This window comes from Gymnoscopelus microlampas (assembly GCF_963454915.1).
Source record: "Gymnoscopelus microlampas genome assembly, chromosome: 23".
In the NCBI taxonomy this organism is placed as follows: Eukaryota; Metazoa; Chordata; class Actinopteri; order Myctophiformes; family Myctophidae; genus Gymnoscopelus; species Gymnoscopelus microlampas.
The window spans coordinates 4,839,315-4,861,751 of record NC_139960.1 but is presented as its reverse complement, the minus strand read 5'-3'; the positions used below and the strand labels follow the sequence as shown (position 1 = coordinate 4,861,751).

The window sequence follows — 22,437 nt, the reverse complement described above, 5'->3', positions numbered from 1 at the left end:
ATTGTTTTTGTTGTGCAAATCTGGAAAATGACTTGTCCCTCTCTGTAAAAGTCGTACAGCAATGCTGACTGTCTGTACACATAGTTCCGCTTGTTGTTGCCAGTGGTGGAAAAACTACTCAAATGTTTTACTTAAGTAAAAGTATCAATAACACAATGTATAAATACTCTGTGACAAGTAAAAGTCTGGAATTCAAAATTTACTTGAGTAAAAGTACAAAAGTATTGGTATCAAAATGTACTTAAAGTACCAAAAGTAAAAGTACTGACATGTTTGAATTTTGAAAATAGCCTACGTATAAAACAGGGCTGAAGTGGTTAATGTATATCTGAAAAGTAACTAATTGCCTCTGAGATGTAGTGGAGTAGAAGTAAAAGTATAGACAATTGGAAAATACTCCAGTAAAGTAAAAGCACCTCAAAATTGTACTACCGTAAGTACAGTGCTTGAGTAAATGTACTTACGATTTCAAACAGAAGAGGGCGCCAAATACGAAGAAACAAAGGGGTTTGCCTTTTGCCCCCACAATGGCATTTGCTCTACTTGTCACTGTGTGTGTGTGTGTGTGTGTGTGTGTGTGTGTGTGTGTGTGTGTGTGTGTGTGTGTGTGTGTGTGTGTGTGTGTGTGTGTGTGTGTGTGTGTGTGTGTGTGTGTGTGTGTGTGTGTGTGTGTGTGTGTGTGTGTGTGTGTGTGTGTGTGTGTGTGTGTGTGTTACTCGTCATCTCTGCTAGCCTAGGCTAGGACAGTGGTTCTCAACCTGTGGGTCAGGACCCCCAAAGGGGTCCCCACATGATTATTTATTATTATTATTATTATTATTATTATTATTATTATTATTATTATTATTATTATTATTTGGGGGGGGGGGGCGGTGGGGACATGTTTCATACCTACCAAAAAGAAGAAAGAAAAGTAAAAGACCATTACTACTGCATCGAAAGTGATTAACAAACCATACTATAAAAACTGGTCAAACATTTGCCAGATTGTCAAATAATATAAGAAAGAGGCAAAAAAGAAAACATACTATTCCAAGGTGCTAATATCAGGGTGGGTGGTCCCCAGTTCAAATATGATTATTTTTGGGGGTCCACTGCTCTAAAACATGAGATGAAAAGCCATAATGAAAAAGCCCATAGGATGTTTGTTTTGACTATTGAATGGGCAAAAATGGGGGGATTTGTTTTTTTGCACACATTTTAAAACTATAGGCCTACTGTACATTTTTGTATCCAAACGTATCATAAGTTAGCCCTCCCTGTGTGTATGACTGACACTGCAGTTCTGTTTTGTGACATACTGACGTCAGCGACTCAAACCAGATGTTATATACTTCAGTCGTACGACGGAGTCGCGCCCCGAAAATAGCCGAGCTACAAGCTCGGCTATTCTCGCCTTTACGCTGTGTGTCTCTCCACCCGCTAGGTGGTGCTTTTTCAACGGGGGATAAAGCATGCAGCGAGCATCATCATTCTCCCATCACTTCACCATTACAAGCACAAGCACGACCACGAAAAGGTTGAGAACCACTGCTGATTAACACAATTCCTGGGAAAGAAAATGAAACAAGATACGCAAGGCTTTCAAAAGAAAATTGTGGTTGCACTGTGTAAAGGCCCTAACTGAATTTGCAATACTCTCAGATGATATGCTGAGAAATAGCTATGCAGAATGCGTTTATGGGGAAACATAGTACCCTATGAATACATAAAAATATCGTCTGTGCGTAAAATCAAGGCAAGTTTATTAATGCAACCCTTTTATTTACAGCTTCCTTTGCCCAGTAAGGAAAAAAATAGAAAAAGGGGCCAGAGAAGAGAGCATCTGAGGAGAGCCATAATATTGCTAACTGTTATTATTTGGCCTATATTCATAGCAGAAAATAATCATTAGATGGTTCCACTCAGTGGAGGAACTGTAGTCTGACAGCAGCTTTGTCAAACAAGGGCTTAAACTAGGCTACTTACTACTTTTTAAAATAAAGTTTTATAGTTTGTTTTAATTACGTACAATCGTTTTCTCAGAAGTGTCACTTCTGAGAAAGAAAACATTTCTGATGTTTACACTACAGTTGATGTAAAGTAGAATACAGCATAGTAAAATGCTGTAGTGATATTTGTTGTTGTTGTTGTTGTTTAAATAGGCTCGAACAGCTGACTGCAAGAGAAGGGTGCAAACCAGGACAATGAGGTAGTGCGAGACAAAGAAGGTGCACCTGTTCACAAATAAAGCCCTCCCCTTTATGCACACCTATGACTCAGGAGAGAGCACTGAATTGGGTCAAAGTTTGCCTGCAGGAAAGATAGGGACAACGGCGCTGTGCGCTCTCCAAAGGGGACAGCCTGGTACTGAGCTGTTTTAGATGAGCCCTGTTTGGCCGCATGCACCTGTGGTGTCCAATTTGTCTTTGAGCTATTTATGTTGTGAGACATATGGCTGCACCCGTGTCACCTGTCCGATGTGATCAACATGCGTTCGATTTACAAAAAGAAAACAGAGGGGAGGGACGTCTTCTCTACAAGGTCACAGCGCATTGCATCGCGATATGTTGTGAGCTTGTAGATCGGCTATTTACGGCAAAGAGATTCGGTTTAGACGAACGAACAGGAGCGGATTATGTATATAAGGCCATGGGGGACCCCAGTCAACTATGACTATGAGGTCCAATCCCAATACGCCCCCTAAGCCCACCCCTCTGTTCTACGCGGGTAGGGTAGGGCAGTGGTTCTCAAACCTTTTCATGTCAAGGAAACTCAAATTTACACATATTAGCCCATGGACCGCCATTTGAAAACATATTGAAAAGATTTTTATGGAAGTACAGCAGTGAATTACAGCAGAACATTTTAATTTCAAGGACCCCCATTTTGATATACATTAGGCCACGTACCCTTATTTGTTACCATTTGATCTCTGGGACCCCAATCTATACTGTATTTAGTACTATCATCAGCGTTGATTTAACTCAGAGAGTGTACAAATGGAACTAAATGGTCCATTTGGTTCCATTTGTACGCTCTCTGAGTTACAGACACATAAGGGTCCATTTGGTTCATATTCCTGACTATCAATCATTTAGCTGGGGGACCCCACTTTGAGAACCAATGGGTAGGGTGTCCGGTTCCTCTTACGCATTGAGAGGCAGGGGCCATCTAGTCCTTCAACCACCCTTATATTTGAAGGGATTTCAGCTGCAGACTTCAGACGTAAGGTAAGTATAGCGTTTGTGGTTAAAAAAAGAAGAAGAAAAAAACAGAGAAGAAAAGATGCTTGTAAAACATACAGTATAGCCATTAGCAAATGTATATCTGTAGCCAATGGGCAGTATGAACATAAACTAGAAAAGATTTTGGAAGGCAGTCATAGCAAATTGGAATGTCTGAAAAAAAATCTGAAAATTGGAATGTCTGAAAAAGATCTGAAAAATCTGACTTGAACATCTTGATCAGATGATGACGCCCAGATATAATATGTACCGATTTGTGTGAGTTTTGGACACAATCTGTATTAGCAGCAGCACAAAGTGTGTTTTAAAGAAAACACAAAATGGCGGAAAATGTAATCTGGCACAAATGGCCGGAGCCAATGTTACGTCATGATCCAAGGAATCCAGGGATTTTTATTGTACCTACGGTCCAAGAGTTATTAGCCAAAACGTGATGTGGGCTGTTGTGCCACCATGAGGCCAATGTGAAAACTTTGGGGTGGAGGTTCTTCCTTGGCCTACTGTGAGTGCTTGTGCAACGTTTCACAGGAATTGGGCACTGCGTTCATCATTTGTGGCATTTTGTGCAAAACAGGCCACTCCTGCAAACTTTGGAAGCCAATCGCAGCCAATAGGAATGGAATATGAGAAATATGACATATACGTCTTGATCACATGACTATAGAGATAAGGCGTACCGAATTGCATGATGTTTGGACACAATCTGTGGGAATTGTAGGTAGCAAATAATGTTTAGCAAAAATGGGCTATACCAGGCCGATGTGAAGAATTTGGAGCAGAGGTTCTGCTCTTGCCTCCAAGGAGTGTGCATGTAAAGTTTCACAACAATTGGTCCAACGGTGCCAGAGATTAGCTGCTTACCAATCTGGGAACCCATCGTCAAATAAAAAGGAGAGCCCCCAGTGTTGAGATTAGCTGCTTACAGACACACACACACACACACATGGTCTGTAAGACACACAGTCTCACACAGTCCGTCCTGTCTCTGGCAGGACGGACTGGCGAAGACAACAATACAACACAGAGCAACACCCATCAGCTCCAAACACACACACACACACACACACACACACACACACACACACACACACACACACACACACACACACACACACACACACACACACACACACACACACACACACACACACACACTGCAATGCAATGCAATGCAATGCAATGCAATGCAATGCAATGCAATGCAAAACAAAAGAGAAGGTAGCAGCTCTGTTTATATGTGCAGTATGTCTAGACTAGGTCTACTCGGTACAGATAGTGCGGGAAACTCAATGGTTAGTAGTCCTTAGGGTGGCTGTGTTCCATTGGCTTGGCCAATGGATGTCCTGGGCAGCTAATTTGAGAGGTTCACCGTTATGGCGTATTGGATGCTAAAACAAATTAACTGGGAAATGCTCGTTACGAGTTGACGACTCCCCATCTGTATAGCAGGAGTCCTTGACAGGTGGGTACCAGCGAGTGCTTATCAATTATGCAGGTGTACGCTCTGTGCAACGGTCAAAGTGGAGCTCAAATCAACTTAAATGCACATTAAAACTCCCCTAGGCTGAAATCTGCAGTACACAGTCAAATCTTCAGCCTCTTGATTTAACTCAGAGAGTGTACAAACGTAACCAAAATTACATTCTTACAAATGGATAAATTAAACACTGAAGATCTTACTGTGTACTTTGAAGAAAACCAAATTACGAGACAATTTGTGTGCTGGCGGTAATTTAAAGCATGGCTAAATGTCCAATAATACACTGATTTGGGCTTGTTAAGTCTAAATACTGGTGTCTGCCAGAGGCAAGTGTGTGTGACAACATGCATTTGGGATTTGGATCTAAAAGAAGACATCAGAACAGCCAACTTAGGGTTGTTTATTTGTAGTCACTGTCAGTGTCAGGGGAGCCACTTGGAATTCCGAGCTCCACAACAACACCTCAGACTGAAATCCCAATAGCTACTGAACAATAACATCTATAAACCTTATAAAAAATATCATCGAGGGGCCCTAACTGTCAACCCCCTCTATCGCCACAGCTTTTAACTCAGCATCTGTTGTATAGCTCCATTATACAGTAGTCAAATCTCTCTATCAAACGTCTCCTTTTTTTGCCTGAAATTATTTAAATCATGGGCTAATTAAAAAAGCAGACCAAGAAATATATTGTCAGTGGTGGAAAGTAACTAAGTACTATGTAATTAAGTACAATTTTGAAGTACTCTTACTTTAACTTAGTGTAAGAGTATTTCCTATTTTGTTTCAACTTTATACTTCTACTCCAACATCCCAGAGGATTGTAGCTTTTACTCCTCTACAATAATTGCTTTAGTAACTAACTACAGCAGTTACTTTCCAGATTTAATTATTTATACATAACATACATTAAGTGATAGATGATGATGTATTATTATAGCTTAAGCTGTCCGGCAGCACATAAAGCAATTAAATCCAGCCCCACCTTTACCAGCTGCAACACAAATAAATAGAAAATGCAAAAGTTCAAAAGTACAAAAGTACAAAAGTGCAAAAGTGCAAAAGTGCAAAAGTGCAAAAGTACAAAAGTGCAAAAGTGCAAAAGTGCAAAAGTGCAAAAGTAAAAAAGTACAAAAGTAAAAATATACAAATATACAAAAATAAAAAGCTATGCAGGATTCTGCATAATGGGTATGTTTACATGTGGTACCTTTATCAAGTAAAATGTTAAATGTGGGACTTTAATCAGAGTATTTCTCCATTGTGGTATTGCTCCGATTACAGTACTTCAGTGGAGAAATCTTTATACTTATTCCACCACTGTGTATTGCGATGCCACATCATTCAGGGATTTATAAACTAGCAGCAGACTGCTAAAGGCGCTGAAGCGATCTGTGAATTGATAGCGGCAGCTTTCTGAATGAGCCCACAGTCTGTGAAAGGCTTTAGTTTAGAAGAAGGCACGACAGCAGTAGCCTATAATGTATAGCTATAATGGAGTAGACATGTTGTTCAGTTTGACTGAGATATGTCTAACTTAGTTTTCTTATGCGTGATAGAATGCTTTCCTTGCAATGGTGCTAATATGACATTGGAATGCGAAATCATTAGGCACCCATTTAGTTCTTGTTCACATGTCAGCGCGTTCAGCTGATGCACTTAACCTCATACATAGACATACAGTATAATGCAGGGGTCTTCAATGTTTTCAGGCCAAGGACCCCCTAGCTGAGAGACAGATGGAGCAGGGACCCCCTCTGTAGTGTATAAAATTGTGTTTCAGATTTAACATTTTTTGTTTACTTGGTCTGCTCTTTTTTCCCTCTACACCAAACACCTCTTTGCCAAAAAATATATAAAAAATAGCAGATCTACAAGCTCACAACGGGCGTGGTTAAGGTAAAAAGAAAAATCATATCACACAAAGATTTGGCGGACCCACTGTAGTAACTCTGAGGACCCCCTAGGGGTCCCGGACCCCCTGTTGAAGACCCCTGGTATAATGTATATGCAACCAGCCATAGAATAAGATTGACAAGATTACAAGTATCCAATCATGGGAAGTGCAAGATCACACAATGCCATTTGGTTCCATTTGTACTCTCAGTGAGAATTTAACCGTGTGTGTGATCCCAGGGCCCCAGATAAGGGGGTGGGTGGTCAGAACAAGGCCTATCTTTTTTCAGTTTACAACCAAAGACAATAGAAAATGACTGTAGAGTTCTGACTGAAATGGGATATTAATTTGAATGCAAGACAACTGGGCCTTTAGGGAAGTGGATCCATGGGGGAGAAAAAGGTCTTTTGGCAAAGTGGGCCCGTGCAAATGTATATTTGTATGTATCATTATCTTAAGGATTCATTTTGATTAACACGTTTCCTTGAGTATAACTATAGTCTATCTATAAATATGACTTATTAGAGTATTATGTTTAACACAAAAAAATAAGCACTGGATCATCTTATATTATGAGATGATCCAGTGCTTATTTTTTCCACGTTAAATTAATAAGTGGCACATGCTGCCACAGAAAATAAATGTGCATATGCGCATGACAATAGTTGGGTTCAGACATATCCATAAAAGTAATACAGGGAAGTAGTAAAAATACAAATCTTTATAGTACTTTTCAAAACAACTACGGTATTGTAAAATAAAAAGTAAAATACAATAAATTGCTAAATGTGGAACCAGGAGAGGTTAAGAATTAAACTGTAACAGATACAGTTTAATTTTGTTTTGTTTGACAAAACAAACAAAATGGACCATAAAACAAGAGATGTAAACGATTAAACTGAATGAACTAGCCTGAGATTCTGCTGTGGGCTAGAGGGGTGCAGTACGTTAGTCCGACAGCGCATTCCTCCGACAGCGCAGCGCTCCGACGTTTCCAATACTAAACCCGAACCAAACCCGCACCCTAACCCTATTATCACTTCCTTCCCAGGTGTTACCAATGATACTAATGAAGGCTCTGTTCCATTTAGTGTAGCACAGTGGTTTCCACGACCCCCATAACTCTTAGAGTGTACAAAAAGGGTCCATTTGGTTCCATTTGTACACTCTCAGAGTTACACACCCATAAGGGGCCATTTGGAAGCCCATGAGGGTCCCTGGACCCCAACTTTAGACCCACTGGTGTAGCAGAGTGTTTCCAGTGAGCCAACATGCACACAATATCAGCAACCCTGACTCTGTTTGACCAGAATGGAACAGAGCCTTCATTAGTATCATTGGTAACACCTGTGAATGTCTTCATAATATGGCTGCTGTGAATAGAGCCTATTAGGAGCAGTGATAGTTATAGCATTACAGACTAGAAAGGTGCGCTCGGTGGAGCGCAGATATCCGCCAGGAGGCACACCCCAATAATACTAATACACTGTCATCAAATGATGTCTCTCTGTGTGTCCCCTGTGCGTGCAGACACGCGCATGCATTATGTGGAGTCGGTGTAACATTTGATGAGTTTTAGTGCATGTAATGCATGTAATCTTGCCACAATTTCAACAAGCACTTGCGTGCAAGCATGCATGCGTGTCATATAAGTTTGTAGGGCATGTTGTCACCTTTATAAATGTATGTTGGTGTAAATCACTAATTGTAAAACAGTCGATAGTACTGTTCAGCGTTAGGCAGTAACTTACTGATTACTTGCAGGGGTCTCACCATATCCGTGTTCCTCCGTGTGTGGCTCAAAAACGAAGCCATGCATGATGTACACATGCATACTTTCAACATTTGGAAGTATTGTCATTATTTATAGTTTCTGTCTGTCAAAGAGCCATTGTAAACTTTGCGCGGGCAGCATAGGCTGATCGCTTCCAACCACGTTCTGTGAAGAATTCAACTGACATCTAAAGCCGAATTTATACTTTGTCGTACGACGGGTCGTGCACCGAAAACAGCCGTTCTACAAGCTCACAACACGTCACCGACCTGCCGTGTTTGAGCTTGTAGATCGGCTTTCTTCAATGTCATCATATGCTATGCGTGGAAATACATTTGCTGTAATATATCAAATATATTACGTTTATAATTCAAAATAAATATCATCATATATCATTATTATTATTTTACATGCATATTATTATTGGCTGGAGTAAAGAGAAAGCTCCTTTCCATCTGATTATTAAATGAGGCCTGCACATGCAAAAAGTAGAGCTTTCATATACATGTTATTTCCCCCTGCAGCTTCCTCTTGTGCTTACCTGCAACCCACTACAGCTATAGGGAGGTCACCCTGCCTGGCGGAGATACGCGCTTAGGTGAGCGCACCTTCCTGGTTGAAGGCAGGCTTGTTTTATGAAAAACAACAAACCTAATCCAACCAAACCAATAGGTTGTATTATAAGGCAAATTGCCCTATTAAGTCAACAGCGATTCCAAACACAATGGCTCTTATAACATTAAAATGTTTTCCCCTACAAACAGTGACAGACTCGACGTCACGAGGTCTTCAAACCCGCCGCCAAGCCCCAACGAGGACAGACACCTATCAACCGAAGTCGTGGTCGCATCCTAGGGCTAGGATATCGTTTTTTTTTTTAGGGCGGTGAGTATCATATTAGCACATATCCCAAACAAAAACAAAGATTATATCCTAATGATGTCAAACAACATGAACTCAAACTGCATTTTAATCTTTTATAGGCTATACTACATGATGTTTGTAATCTGTCTCCCATTGCCATTCATAGTCGGCTATTAACGTGAATATAAGTAGGGTACGGTAGCCTATATGGGATAGCCTACGCCTTGGATTAAGCAATTGTTTTTTGGGGGTGGAGGAGGAGGAGGGGGGGTTCACTTCACTATAAACCCCCACACAGCTTTGCAAAATCAGGTTTGTGCATGTTTGTCTCGCCCTATTCAGTGAAATCGCACAGTAAGAAAGACAGCGGCTGGATGGACGCAGATCGAGCCCCGGGATGAGATAAGCATCTTTTGATCGTCGAGCATCCATCCGATCCGCGCAGCCGCTGCAGACGGACGGCAGGGACCCGTCTATACAGCTCCGAAACACACACACACACACACACACACACGCACACGCACACGCACACGCACACACTCACACAGCCAGGTTATTAACGTTCCACCGCCGACGACGAGATCCTTTCCCCCGTTTTGTGCCTCTCGACTGCGTGCGAATTGCGAAACATCTCGACGATGGTATCGACGCTGGTGTCGGAGGGGTGATGCGAGCTGAATGAACACATTGGATGCATCGGGAACCGCGGTGCTTTTCAGAAGGAGCTGTCCACTCTGCTTGAGGTGCTGATGCGGCTGTAGAGCAAAAGCAAGGAGAGAGGAGCGAGAGAGCTGCCATGGCTGCCGGGAAGCTGCTGCTGTACGCCGGCCTCTCTCTGTCCCTGTGCGCCCTGGGCATGCTGGCCGTGGCGATCTGCTCCGACCACTGGTACGAGACGGACGCGCGGCGGTACCGGGAGCGCTGCCGGAGCTTCTCGAGCCGCCGCAAGGACCCGGGCTTCATCTACATCCCCAACAACAGCCTCCCGCTGCGGGCCGCCAGCCGGACCGGCCGCGCCAGCCTGGACCGCTGGGAAGAGAAGCTGCTGCTGGCCCGCAACCGGCGGCAGCTGTTCGCCATGAGCGCCGCGGACGAGTGCAGCCGGCAGTACAACTCCACCAACATGGGGCTGTGGAGCCGCTGCCACCGCATGGGCTTCGACCAGGACGTCGAAGACCTTATTCGGAAAGGTAAGAATCAGCTATATATATATTATAAGCCAGTGGTTCTCAACCTTTTCAGGCCGCGAGCCCCCAAAATAATCATATTTGAACTGGGGACCCCCCCCCCGCCAACCCTAATAAGCACTTGGAATTGTAGGCATTACATTTAGTTTGACTCGAAAATAGCCGATCAACAAGCTCACAACGCCTTATAGATCAGCTATTTTAACAATTTTTGCTTAAAAAAAATGTATTTAAAGTCCTTAAATTGTAACTGTACTGTCATCTGGGGACCCCCACAGAAAATCATGTAGGGACCCCCCTGGGGGTCCCGACCCACAGGTTGAGAACCACTGAGCTAAGCAATGGAAGTTGTCTAAAACTGAAGCCTCTGTTGTTAATGAAAGCTCTGAAATGAAATGAAAGCAAAATGAAAGCAAAACATTATAGGCTGCTACTGTACAATGCTCAGACAGACATCAAGGTGATCTGCATGTCTCCATATTGGCATTTATTACAGGGGAAAATAGGTATGCCTGCTGTGGAGTGATTGTGCATTTGCCCCTTTAGGTCATTCTATTAGGTCCAAGTCATATATATTCCCATGTAATAGGCTCTCAAAACGTCATTAGGGGGTCGCTGCCTCAGTATTTCATTGGATATAAATCGCCCCGCAGCTAAAAACAGGCTTCTTGTTGTCATGCTAGTTTTTTTTTTTGCTGGAGCGGTGCGTTAGCATGTGATGCTGACACTGAATGGCAATGCGAGTGCCTGCATGTAATGTTGTTGTTTTTTCGTTTGTTTTTGGTTGGGGGGGTGGGGGGGGGCACACACACACACACACACACACACACACACACACACACACACACACACACACACACACACACACACACCCCTCCCCTTCTCAGGTTAGTGGTTCCTGCCTGACCCCCTGACTGCAAATAATGACATAATGTTTTTAGGTTTTGTGAGAGAGCCAAACTCAACCACAGGAGAGAGAGAGACAGAGAGAGAGAGAGAGAGAGAGAGAGAGAGAGAGAGAGAGAGAGAGAGAGAGAGAGAGAGAGAGAGAGAGAGACATAGGGAGATGGGAGGAGGGGGGTTCTTCTCTGACATCATCCGCTATACAGTCACACAATCGTCCACTAAAGAATTCAATAACGTTTCCACCTGATACAGAGTTAATACTGTTTGGGATCCATTTGCGAATGTCCACGGCTATTTTCAAACAGAGAGGAAGACCTCATTCATCACTTATAGGTGCTCCATGATGTTCTCTACAGGGGGATACTGTTGGTGTCTGGGCTTAGCTGTTCTGTGTGTGCTGAGAGAGCACACAGACTGATGCAGAATACTTAAGAGTAAGGGTTCCCAAAACTTTTTTCAGCTCGAGACCCCCGCGACCCAAACACACAAAACACACAAAACACATGAAAATGTCAAACATTTAAGCCCTGTTTAATAGTAAAAATAGCAGATCTACAAGCGCAGAACGTGTTGCGTTGTGATGTGTTGTGCGCTTGTGAATCTGCTATTTTTGTAACTATTTTAATGGAGTGTTGTTTTAGGTGTTTTGGGGGGTAATTTCTGTAATTCTTTTTGGAAAATGTTTGGAAATAATAACAAAATATTGTAGGAAACAAATTACTTGTGACTCGCAACACGACACTGCTCAAGAACATTGGTCTGTGTCCGGGGGCCTGCAGGAGCACAAGGTGTGTTTGTCTGAGTGTGTGTGTGTGTGTGTGTGCGTGTGCGTGCGTGCGTGCGTGTGTGTATGTGTGTGCAAACTGTGCATCTACATTTGTGTGTGGACCTAGAATAGTATGTGAGAATGCGAATATGCACTTGTATATTTGTATATTAATTATGTCTGCATTTGTTTGTGTGTGTGTGTGCGTGTGCGTGTGCGTGTGCGTGTGCGTGTGCGTGTGCGTGTGCGTGTGTGTGTGCGTGTGTGTGTGCGTGCGCGCAAGCACGTGTCTGTGTGTGCGTGTGTGTGTGTGTGTGTGTGTGTGTGTGTGTGTGAAAAGGATGGCAAGAGTGCAGCTGTGCCTCCCATTGAGAATGCCTCAATAGCCTTGATGGCCCGCCATCTGCAGTAATGGGCAGCCCACAGCCAGTGTGCTGTTCACTGATCAAATGGAAGCTCTTATAGAGGAGTCTGATGTATCCCTGCCATTTCAAGGCCTTTGCTTCCCTCCCCTCCCTCCCTCCCTCCCTCCCTCCCCTCTCGATGCAATAGCACATTGCGGTTCGCCATACAGTAGCTATGGTCGGGAGTGATGGCTGGCAATAATTCAACACCGCTTGGGATCGATAAGGCCGTGCACCCCACGCCCCAGAGGTTAATACTGTATTTATCTCAGCGTACGCATTTGTGATCATTCTGAGCCACGCGGAGAGATTACATCACGTTTGAACGCAATCCACATGGGAATCTGAAGATCTTATAAAGTGCAAAGCTCCATAACCTAATCTAAGTAGTGTAATTTAACCACTTAAACCCTCGGTACCTAGTTCAAATCCGTCAACGGCAACTATGTTATTTTTGCAATCTCTACGCTAAATCCCTTCTCCGAAAATAGTTTTGTCTATTTTCGCCGCACGTTCCATCCCAGAACAGGGATGCTAGTGTTCAAGTGGATAATTTAATGCTACGTGGACCGACATGTTAGACAGACGCAGACTTTCCAAACAAAATGAAATGAAGTCTCGATGCTGTTTGAATCATCAAGAGCAGCTTGAGGAAATAAGATACGTGCCAAGGACTTGGGCTTCATTCATCCTGTATATCCTGTTGTCAAAATAGAACGCTCAGACTCCGATGGTACTATATTACACTACCGTGGCTATTGATAAACCAATCAATAGTAGACCGTACGTACTACAGTATGCCTTTCCAGGTGTGGGATAGTGAGTTCCCTAAAGATTTGGATGATGAGTCTGCTCTTTGAAGGGCCAGATCAATAGATTTCTGGATGCAGTCCTGTTCTATGAATGACTGGTTGGATGGCATCCTTGTTTGTGGAATGAAAAAAATATATTAAAAAAAGCATCTCCTGGCATCATTCATTAAAGCAAGTACATCGTTCAAAAATAGAAGAGTGTTTTTTCACTCCAGCTGTTTTTTTATTGGATGTCTGAAAATGAAGGTTTTGGATGCAGTTAAAGTAAAAAACACGTTATGAGCTTGTAGATGAGCTATTTTTGCTGTTCATTGTACAACAAAGGATATAGGGCTTAAGTGGTTAATCGCAGAAGGCGTGCTGTGCCTTCTTAGACTATAATAACACATACATTTGCAGCTGTATTAGTGGGATTATTATATACGGACACCGACACAGAGAGGCAGACTGGGCAAATGCATCCACATGTACCTGCGAACACTTACAAAGCTCTTCACCCTCCTACGTCCATACAAACTGTCTGTGTAATTCATTCATGGCAGTACGCTGCCCAACCATTAACTGCATGTTGAGAAATCCTTCACAGATTATATTTCCCCTTTGATACCAAATGACAAAACATCTTTCAACAAGACAGGTTTTACTAGGGCTTCCCTTTGGATCTCTGATGTCATGTTGATGACGTCATATTGATAGTCTTGCCCAAATATTGGCAAGACTGAAGGACTGGCGGATCTGAGCACAAAATGTGAAAAATATTCCCCGCAAAAAAGTATTCACAATATGTGAAAAATGTACGCCTGCACAAGAAATTTGGCCCAGCGAGATTAGCCGCAGACAGACAAACAGACAGACAGATGCTATAATCCATGCAAATGATTTTTCATCAAGGGGAAGTATATCATCTGAGCGTTAAAGCTCAGTGTCCTTGTCTGTCTGTCTGGCTGGCTGGCTTGAATGGTGCTACAGCTTGCTCATGTTCGGCTAGATCAGCAGCACCCATTCATCCAGACTCTCTTTACACAGTCACACCCCCCACATCATTATTCAGATTTATGGGGGGAAAGCAGGGCGAAGTATCGCCCGTCAGACACCAGCGAGGATAGGTGTGAGGGAACGAGTTGAAAAAATAGAGAAAAAAAAGCTAACAACAACACCGCTTCATCCTTCGTTATATTTATGCAACACCCCCGAGTCTCATGCATCGGTTAGCCGCTGAAGAGGACGTGCTGTGCGGTTTGTTTGTTTGTAGGTCGTGCTAGCGGTCTGTATTGTGCTAGCTTGTGCGCGTGTGTGTGTTTTGTGGTTAATTCAGCGAGTGTAAGAGGAAGCGGGTGCAGAGGGAAATATCCGGACAGTTGGCACATGTTTACTTGGAATTCTGCTGACGTGACTGGGCATTGTATCTCACCCTCCCTCCCTTATGAGCGTATCTCTCTCTCTGTCTCTCTGTCTCTCTGTCTCTCTGTCTCTTTGTTTCTCTGTTTCTCTGTTTCTCTGTTTCTCTCTCTCTCTGTTTCTCTCTCTCTCTCTCTCTCTCTCTCTCTCTCTCTCTCTCTCTCTCTCTCTCTCTCTCTCCTCCTCTTCTCCACCTCTCCCTCTCTCTTTTTCATCCTGTCCGATACAAAATAGCATCTCCCGGAGAGAAACAGGGAGAGGAGGAAGAAGATAAAGAGGTTACAGAAAGTCAAGAGGAAATGCTGGTGGCATATAGAGTGGTTCAGGTGGGGAGGTAAGAGATGAAAGGGGAAAATGGGGTGGTGGTGGTGGTGGTGGTGGGTGGGGAAGAGTTGAGCAAGAGGGCGAGAGACGGAGATGGGGGTTAGAGAAAGATGGAGATGGAGTCGGAAAGAGACTGAGAGGGGGAGTTATGAGCAAGAGGGAGGGAGAGAAGTGAGAGAGAGGGAGAGGAGGGAGGGGGTTGGTGAGAGCGTGAGAGAGCTGCAGAGAGAAGAGATACAGTATTAGAAACGAGAGGATTACATATAGAGGAGCAGAGAGAGCGTTGGGTGACGGCCCCCTTCATCGGAGGCCATCTGTCACGCTCCTCTCCTGGGAAAAGGCCTACTATCAAAACCCTGATCAAGACATTTTACGGCATAGACCAATCACACGGAAAGGGGGGAGAGCGCACTCCTCCCACCAACCGGGATCGTGGCCCCAGATCATAGCTTCTGATTGGATTACCACACTCCCCTGGGGACCCACTGGGTAAGGGCTAAATGAGACCCTACGTGGGTGGTTAAAGGTGATTCAAAAGCCCCTGTCAGGATCATGGAGGTGACCTGATATGACTTGATATAGTAGGACCTCACACTAGGCTAGCAAGATTCTTCCACTGACTAGAATGACAGAGCTTGCAGATGCAGATGATGTTTTTTGTGGAAGTGATGTCGAACCCAGAACCAACCAGAAACCATGCTTGGAGTGTGTACATTGACGACCCAGCCGCATCCGGAAGTTTGTAACAAGACGTTAGTAATTACGAGCAGTTTGCAAACTCATAATCATCATCAGGAACACCTTTACTGGTCGTTTGCACATATGCAGTAAAATCCTCAGTGTTCATTTATCCATTTGTAAGTACGAGAGTGAACAAAATTTCTCAGACTTAAAGGTAGGGTAAGTGATATTTGTTTTGTTAAAATAAGTGTTCATTAGCCCTATATTCTAATAGTAATCATTGCTATAGAGTGTTTGTTCAGTAACAGGAGTCTCCTTGTCTCTCCAGCTCTTTGGTAAACAGAAAACCCATTTTCAGGTCGGGATATCAATTTGATCCAATCAGGAGAGAGAACTCGCACAGGATACAGATTAAACACGTGAAATTGGAAGTGATGACACAACAAAGTGAGCAGACAAATTTGGAACTGGAAAACTATCAAATTGAAGCTAATAAATCGGTACTCTCTCCTTATTGACAGAAAAATTGCAACCCCACTGAAGATGTATTTTCTGTTCATTAAAGAGCTGGAGAGACTGGGAGACCCCTGTTACTGAACATACTCTATAGCAATGAGTATATTATCAGAATATAGTGCTTTAACCTTTTAACAAAAAAAACTGTTTTGTTTTAACCAAAACATTATCACTACCCTATACCTCAAATTAACACTCAGGATTTTACTCGTGTATGCCCGGGACGACATGACACTTTTGCTGCCACAGCCACTGCAGTGTAATGTGCAAAGTGTTTTTTATTGTGGCTTCGGGTAGAAGACACAGGGCGCTCTCTGTAATTCCTGGAAACAGTTAAATTATTCATGTATACCTGCCCTCCTATAAGGCAAGGACTGCCGGCTCATTAGTGCCCTCCGTAGTCTGCAGGCTGCACAGTCCACCCATTGGCCCTCTGCACGGGGCTGTCTGGCAGCTGCTAGGGGTCTCGCTGCATATCTCGTTTACAATGCCAACACAATGGGCAGGAGAATGGAACCCGCATATGGCACGCTAAAGAGAGAAATCAAAGGGCATTTTGAATCAAAAGCAATCGACGTTTCTGGCCAAACTGGAGTGGAGTTTTTTTTTTTTTTTTTTTTTGCTGCTGCCGATCTGGAGGGAGCCCATTTCATACAGATTACACCACCACTTTCACACTGCTCCATATTTCTGCCAACATGTCATTTATATCGGAGGAGAAAAGCTTTCGATTTTCTCTTTTTTGCTCTCTCTCTCTCTCTCTCTCTCTCTCTCTCTCTCTCTCTCTCTCTCTCTCTCTCTCTCTCTCTCTCTCTCTCTCTCCCTCTCACTTCCCTGATCATTTTCTGCTTGCCCCTTCACTTGTGTGCATTCATCCGCTCTAACACATCAGACTCGGGGCCAACATTGATTAGTACAAGATCTCAAAAGATCACAGGGAGGGGATAGATCAGTGTGTCTGATCGATACGCGGCCCCGGCAGTGTGGTTTTCCCCCCATAATGCACAGTTGAAATTATGCTAATGCCGCCATAAGTACTCCGGCAATGTGCGGCGTATCGACTCTGCAGTCAACACAGCGGAGGGCAGCTGAGAGGCCAGAATTACCAGCAGCTGAGCAAATCACGACTCGTGATCCAATCCATTCATTCACGTCCCGCGCTGTTATTGCAGCGCTGCAATGTGCCAACTGTGACGTTTCATCTGCCCGAATTACACTCACGCTCCCATTGAACTGCACGCGCCATCCCTGAGTTGGAGATTGATAGAAAATAATGATGCGCAACAATAACTGTCGACCCAGTCTGCTCTTTCATTGCAATAGCAAGGTACAGAAGCCTATTTTATGTGATTACTGTCTTTGTCAACGTACTATATATATGAATTACTTTCAACTTGCCGTCCTGATTATGGGCATGTCATGTCATTATAGGCACTGCATCATGTTGCGACGCATTGTGAGCTTGTAGATCGGCTATTTTCGCTATTTGTTGTACGATAAGTATATAGGGCTTTAAGTGGTTAACAGAGTCTTAAAGTCTGTGTAGTGCGTTCCATGACAGCGACATTATATGCAGTGGTCTGATTTGATTTAGAGTCTGTGTTTTTGTTTCTCGTCTGCACCCGTCTTAACAGAGCAAGAACAACGGTTTCGGCTGAAAGATTTACTCATCGTGAAGTCAGCTTGACGACTATAACCACAGGCAGAATAGAGTGAGAGAGAAAGAGCGAGAGACAGAGAGAGAGAGAGAGAGAGAGAGAGAGAGAGAGAGAGAGAGAGAGAGAGAGAGAGAGACTAAAATACACAGAGATGGAGAGGAGAGGAAAAGAGAAAGAAATGAGATGGAAAAAGCATGATGTTTTCTTTTGCCAACATCACGCAGCAGGCATCAATGTTTGATGACCTCACACTGTACTGTTGAGTTTCCCAGAGGAGCTCCTCTCCTCTCCTCTCCTCTCCTCTCCTCTCCTCTCCCCTCCCCTCCTCTCCTCTCCCCTCCTCCCCTCCCGTCTCCTCCTCTCCTCTTACATCACCTATGTAAACACGGAGGAGCTGTCTATAGCAGCAGGAGAGATGGGGAGACAAGCGCGGGTGGACGACTTTGCAAAAAGTACATAAACCCTCGGGAGAGGCTGCGTTAAGTACACGCCAAACACACTACGGATGCAGTTTGCACACAAGCGCACGTATAGCACATAAAGAAACTGTACATACAATGCATAATAGATGGTGTGCTTTATTTCCCTGGCCAACACAGACACACACACACACGCACACACACACACACACACACGCACGCACGCACGCACGCACGCACACACACACACACACACACACACACACACACACACACACACACACACACACACACACACACACACACACACACACACACACACACAATCCTTTTTTTCCCTAGGCATCACATACATTGGGCTGCTTGTTAGATTGTCTGAGTCTAGGAAGAGTCTTATGAGGAGACTGTGGGAGAAGTCGTCCCCCCCTCCTACCAAAATTAGAAGATCTGCAAGCTCATGCAGGAGCTTGTAGATCTGCTATTTTCGGTGCACGACTCCCAGGTGTAACTACGTATAAATCAGGCATGACTCCAACTCTTTCTCAAATTCTGCTATACTTGGGGGAATTGGGGGAATTTGGTCCTCACAAGTATAGTGATACAAGCACACAAATACACATAAGCACACGCACGCACGCACGCACGCACGCACGCACGCACGCACGCACACACACACACACACACACACACACACACACACACACACACACACACACACACACACACACACACACACACACACACACACACACACACACACACACACACACACACGCACGCACACCGTCCCCTGCCCCAGGGCACGTGGCACGACCCACAACCCACAGCACAGCACCATGCCCGTCAAGATGGATGCTGGCTGTTTGGCCAATTACAGGGAGAAGTGGAGAGAGAAGGGACAGCCATCTCTAGAGCCATGCTGCTCAGGTGATGGAGGAGGAAATGACTCCGTCACAACCAATCCTTTATCCTCACCCAGTCAGTCGCCCCCCCCCCCACACACACACCACCGTCTTGTTTCGGCAAATCACTTCTAGCAATGGACGCCATGCACAATAACAGTACAGGAATGCTTCCTCTCTCACCAGCCACGCGTCACCCAGGCAGTGTCACAGGAGCGTGACATTGCCATGGCGACAAAGGTGTCCTGGATTTCTGATTGGCCGTCGGTCACGGGCATTATGGAGATGAGCGTGGGCTGACTCAGAACGCCTTCGTATTCCGCCCTGCTCCCCGTTCCACACAGCTCCCATCAAAACACTGACCCAAAGTAACCAAGTACATTTACTTGAGTACTAGTACATTTGTGTTTGTTTCTGCAAGCTGATGACTTTTAAACAACATTTTAAACAGAAATGGTGTACTTTGGACTCCACTATAATTCTAGGAAGGGACTCTTGGGACCGAAACGTACTGATATATATCATGAATTAAGCAGCCCTATTTCAAATATAGTGAAAATAGTCTATCTACAAGCTCACAAACTCTGAGATCCCAAACCCCCTTGAATCAGAGCCTAAAAATACAGTTAATACATGGACATGACAAGGATCATTTGAAAATGTGTAGAATTGTACGATGCAAAGGGTGCAGCACGAAGGACATAGGTCATAGGATCATCACGCCCCGGCTTCCTCCTGACGCGTGGCCGGCCTCTTCGTTTTGCTGCGTCCAAGACCGACATTGTTTTCTTTTTTTTGCGGCGAAAGGTCCGTTTCCATCCCCCAGAACACTGGTTTTCAGCGTGTGGTCCGAGGACCACCAGGAGTCCAAAATGGACCCTTAAGGGTTTGTAACTCCGAACCAAAATGGTCCCTTACGGGTTTGTAACTCTGGAGTGTAAGGGACCATTTGGTTCCATCAGCGTTTCAGCCAATCAAGAGAGATTACCAATTTATCAGCTTCATTTTTATAGTGTTCCAGTTTTGTCTGCTCATTTCTTTGAGTCATCACTTCCAATTTCACTTGTTTATCCTATATCCTGTGTGAGTTATCTCTCCTGAATGGATGAAATTGGTATCCCGACCTGAAAAAGCATTTTATGTTTACTAAAGAGCTGGAGAGATGCGGAGACTCCTGTAACACTCTGTAGCAATGAGTACTATCAAATATAGAGCTATTTACTGTAACACTTATTTTAACAAAAAACAAACATCACTTTAAATTAACACTTTACGGCGCAATGTCAAAACTGCATCAAATAGGGGGTCCTTGGCTTAATGCACGTCAACCTGGGGGTCCTGGAACCAACGCTCTGGAGAAGACAGGCCTCCTGTCCCTGCCAGCGCTCCCCCCGGCCTCCTCCCCCCTCCCGTCCCTCCCTCCTCCTTTGGCCGTTTAATCAAGGGCTCATCAGAAACTAGGGAGACTGCCGCAGGCCTGGAGGAAGAGCCAGCATCAATCAGGCCCCTCATTCAGCAGGCCCGATGACTAGCCACTTGTGCAGAGAGGAGAGAGAGCTGAAGAAGGGGAAGCTCTGTGGACACAGCTGCCTCATCGAGAAGAAAGGGGCTTTTTCAGCGCAGAGGACGGCGGGGACAATACGAGAATTATGCGTCGTAAAAGGGGACCATTATCGCTCTCGTATAGGCGAGTCTGGCATTGGCCAATGAGTGAAAAGGAGGTCGTTATCATAGACTTGTGCTTCTCTTTTCACCTTATTATGGTCTGGGCAATTGATGAGATGAAAGACTCGGGGCCCCATCTGCAAAAAAAAAAAACGCTGATGTAAATTAGATATAAGCCAGTTTGCGAGAGGGAGAGAGATAGTGAGAGAGGGTAGAGTGAGAAGTAACGTGACGTGGAAATCTGCAGGAAAGGAGAGAGAGAGACGGAGAGAGAGAGAGAGAGAGAGAGAGAGAGAGAGAGAGAGGTGAAGGAAGAAAAATCACCCAGCTCATCCTCGGTTTGCGTTGTCATGGTAACGCGGAACGACTGTTTGACAGATGTTATTTGGGGAGGATAGTGTCGGCAAGCGGGGCAGAGCTGTGGAGGAGAGGAGAAGGAGAGGAGAAGGAGAGGAGAGGAGAGGAGAAGAATGACTGCTATAGCAGGTTGGGAAACAAAAGGTTCCCGGTTCGAATCCAGGCAACAAATTACAAAACAAGAGTATGCGTTCCCAGGATGCCAGCTGGCTTGTGTATATCCCCCCCCACCCCCGAGCGTATTTCACCTGTAAATCAGGACAGCGAGGGTTCTCACCTGAAAATGTCAAAGCGATTATTATATGATTATTATGCTGTATATGAATCTTTCTGGCTTCTGGACCACTTATACCCTACATACTCTGTTGACCGGAGTCCCCCAGAGCCTATACTTCCCCCCCCTCCCCTTGCCAAAAATAGCCGATATGCAAGTCCCCAACGCGCCACGGGACAGCAGATAGGCTGTTTTCGACGAATGTTCGCCTATTTCCGCCTAGTATTTGCTTATCATGACAAGCCCTTAATACGCAGTACATTTTGTCCCAACATAGGGATGCTATGGCTCGTGTGGCAAAAGCTTGGTCTCGGTTGCCGTAGGAACAGCAGTCAATCAGGCGTGCAATCGGAGCCACTCTCTCCTGTATGCATGCGGCAGCTTGGTCCTTGGTGTGTTGTGATTATGAGCTCATTGAGAAATTAGCAGGTAAGAAGAGAAGTGCAAATTGAGCAGAGGAAGTGAAGAGAGGTGATGAGGATATGAGAGGAAACGACATGTCGACTACCAAGAGAGACAAAGCGTTTACCGGGGTTAACAGGGACACCTCTCTCTCTTTTAAGTTTCAGAATTTACAGAACCATATTGCACTTAAGCATATTACACCAACCAAGAAGAAAATGACAATAAAATAAATAATAATTATAACAATAATTCAGTATTAAATCAGCCAGTCATAAAGATCATACTTTTTTATCTCTTTTTTTTCTCCCTAATTTAGTCGTTATGCCAATTGATTCCTCTGCACACACATTTTCTGTGTGTTTTCACTGCTGTTGTGTCCTACTGGCTCACCTAACAAGTGAGGAGACCCCACCGGGGGGACGTAGAGCCTCTGTCCTACTCCCCACGCTCAACACTCCCGGCTGACAGGTGCCGCCCCAGCCCGTAGGAGTTCAGTACGCGTGGTGACAAATATCCCATTC

The 22,437-nt window shown here is 44.4% G+C and overlaps 1 protein-coding gene across 1 annotated transcript in view; it reads left to right on the top strand.

Annotated features, from left to right (window-relative positions):
• Positions 1 to 10,038: 10,038 nt before the first annotated feature.
• tmem178bb (transmembrane protein 178Bb) overlaps positions 10,039 to 22,437 on the top strand; it is a gene marked incomplete at both ends in the record, with an annotated part of 135,070 nt that continues 122,671 nt past the window's right edge. Inside the window, one exon of the mRNA XM_084049806.1 lies at positions 10,039 to 10,432. Within this exon, the coding sequence (XP_083905932.1) occupies positions 10,039 to 10,432 (394 nt within the window). The remainder of the gene's footprint in view (positions 10,433 to 22,437) is intronic.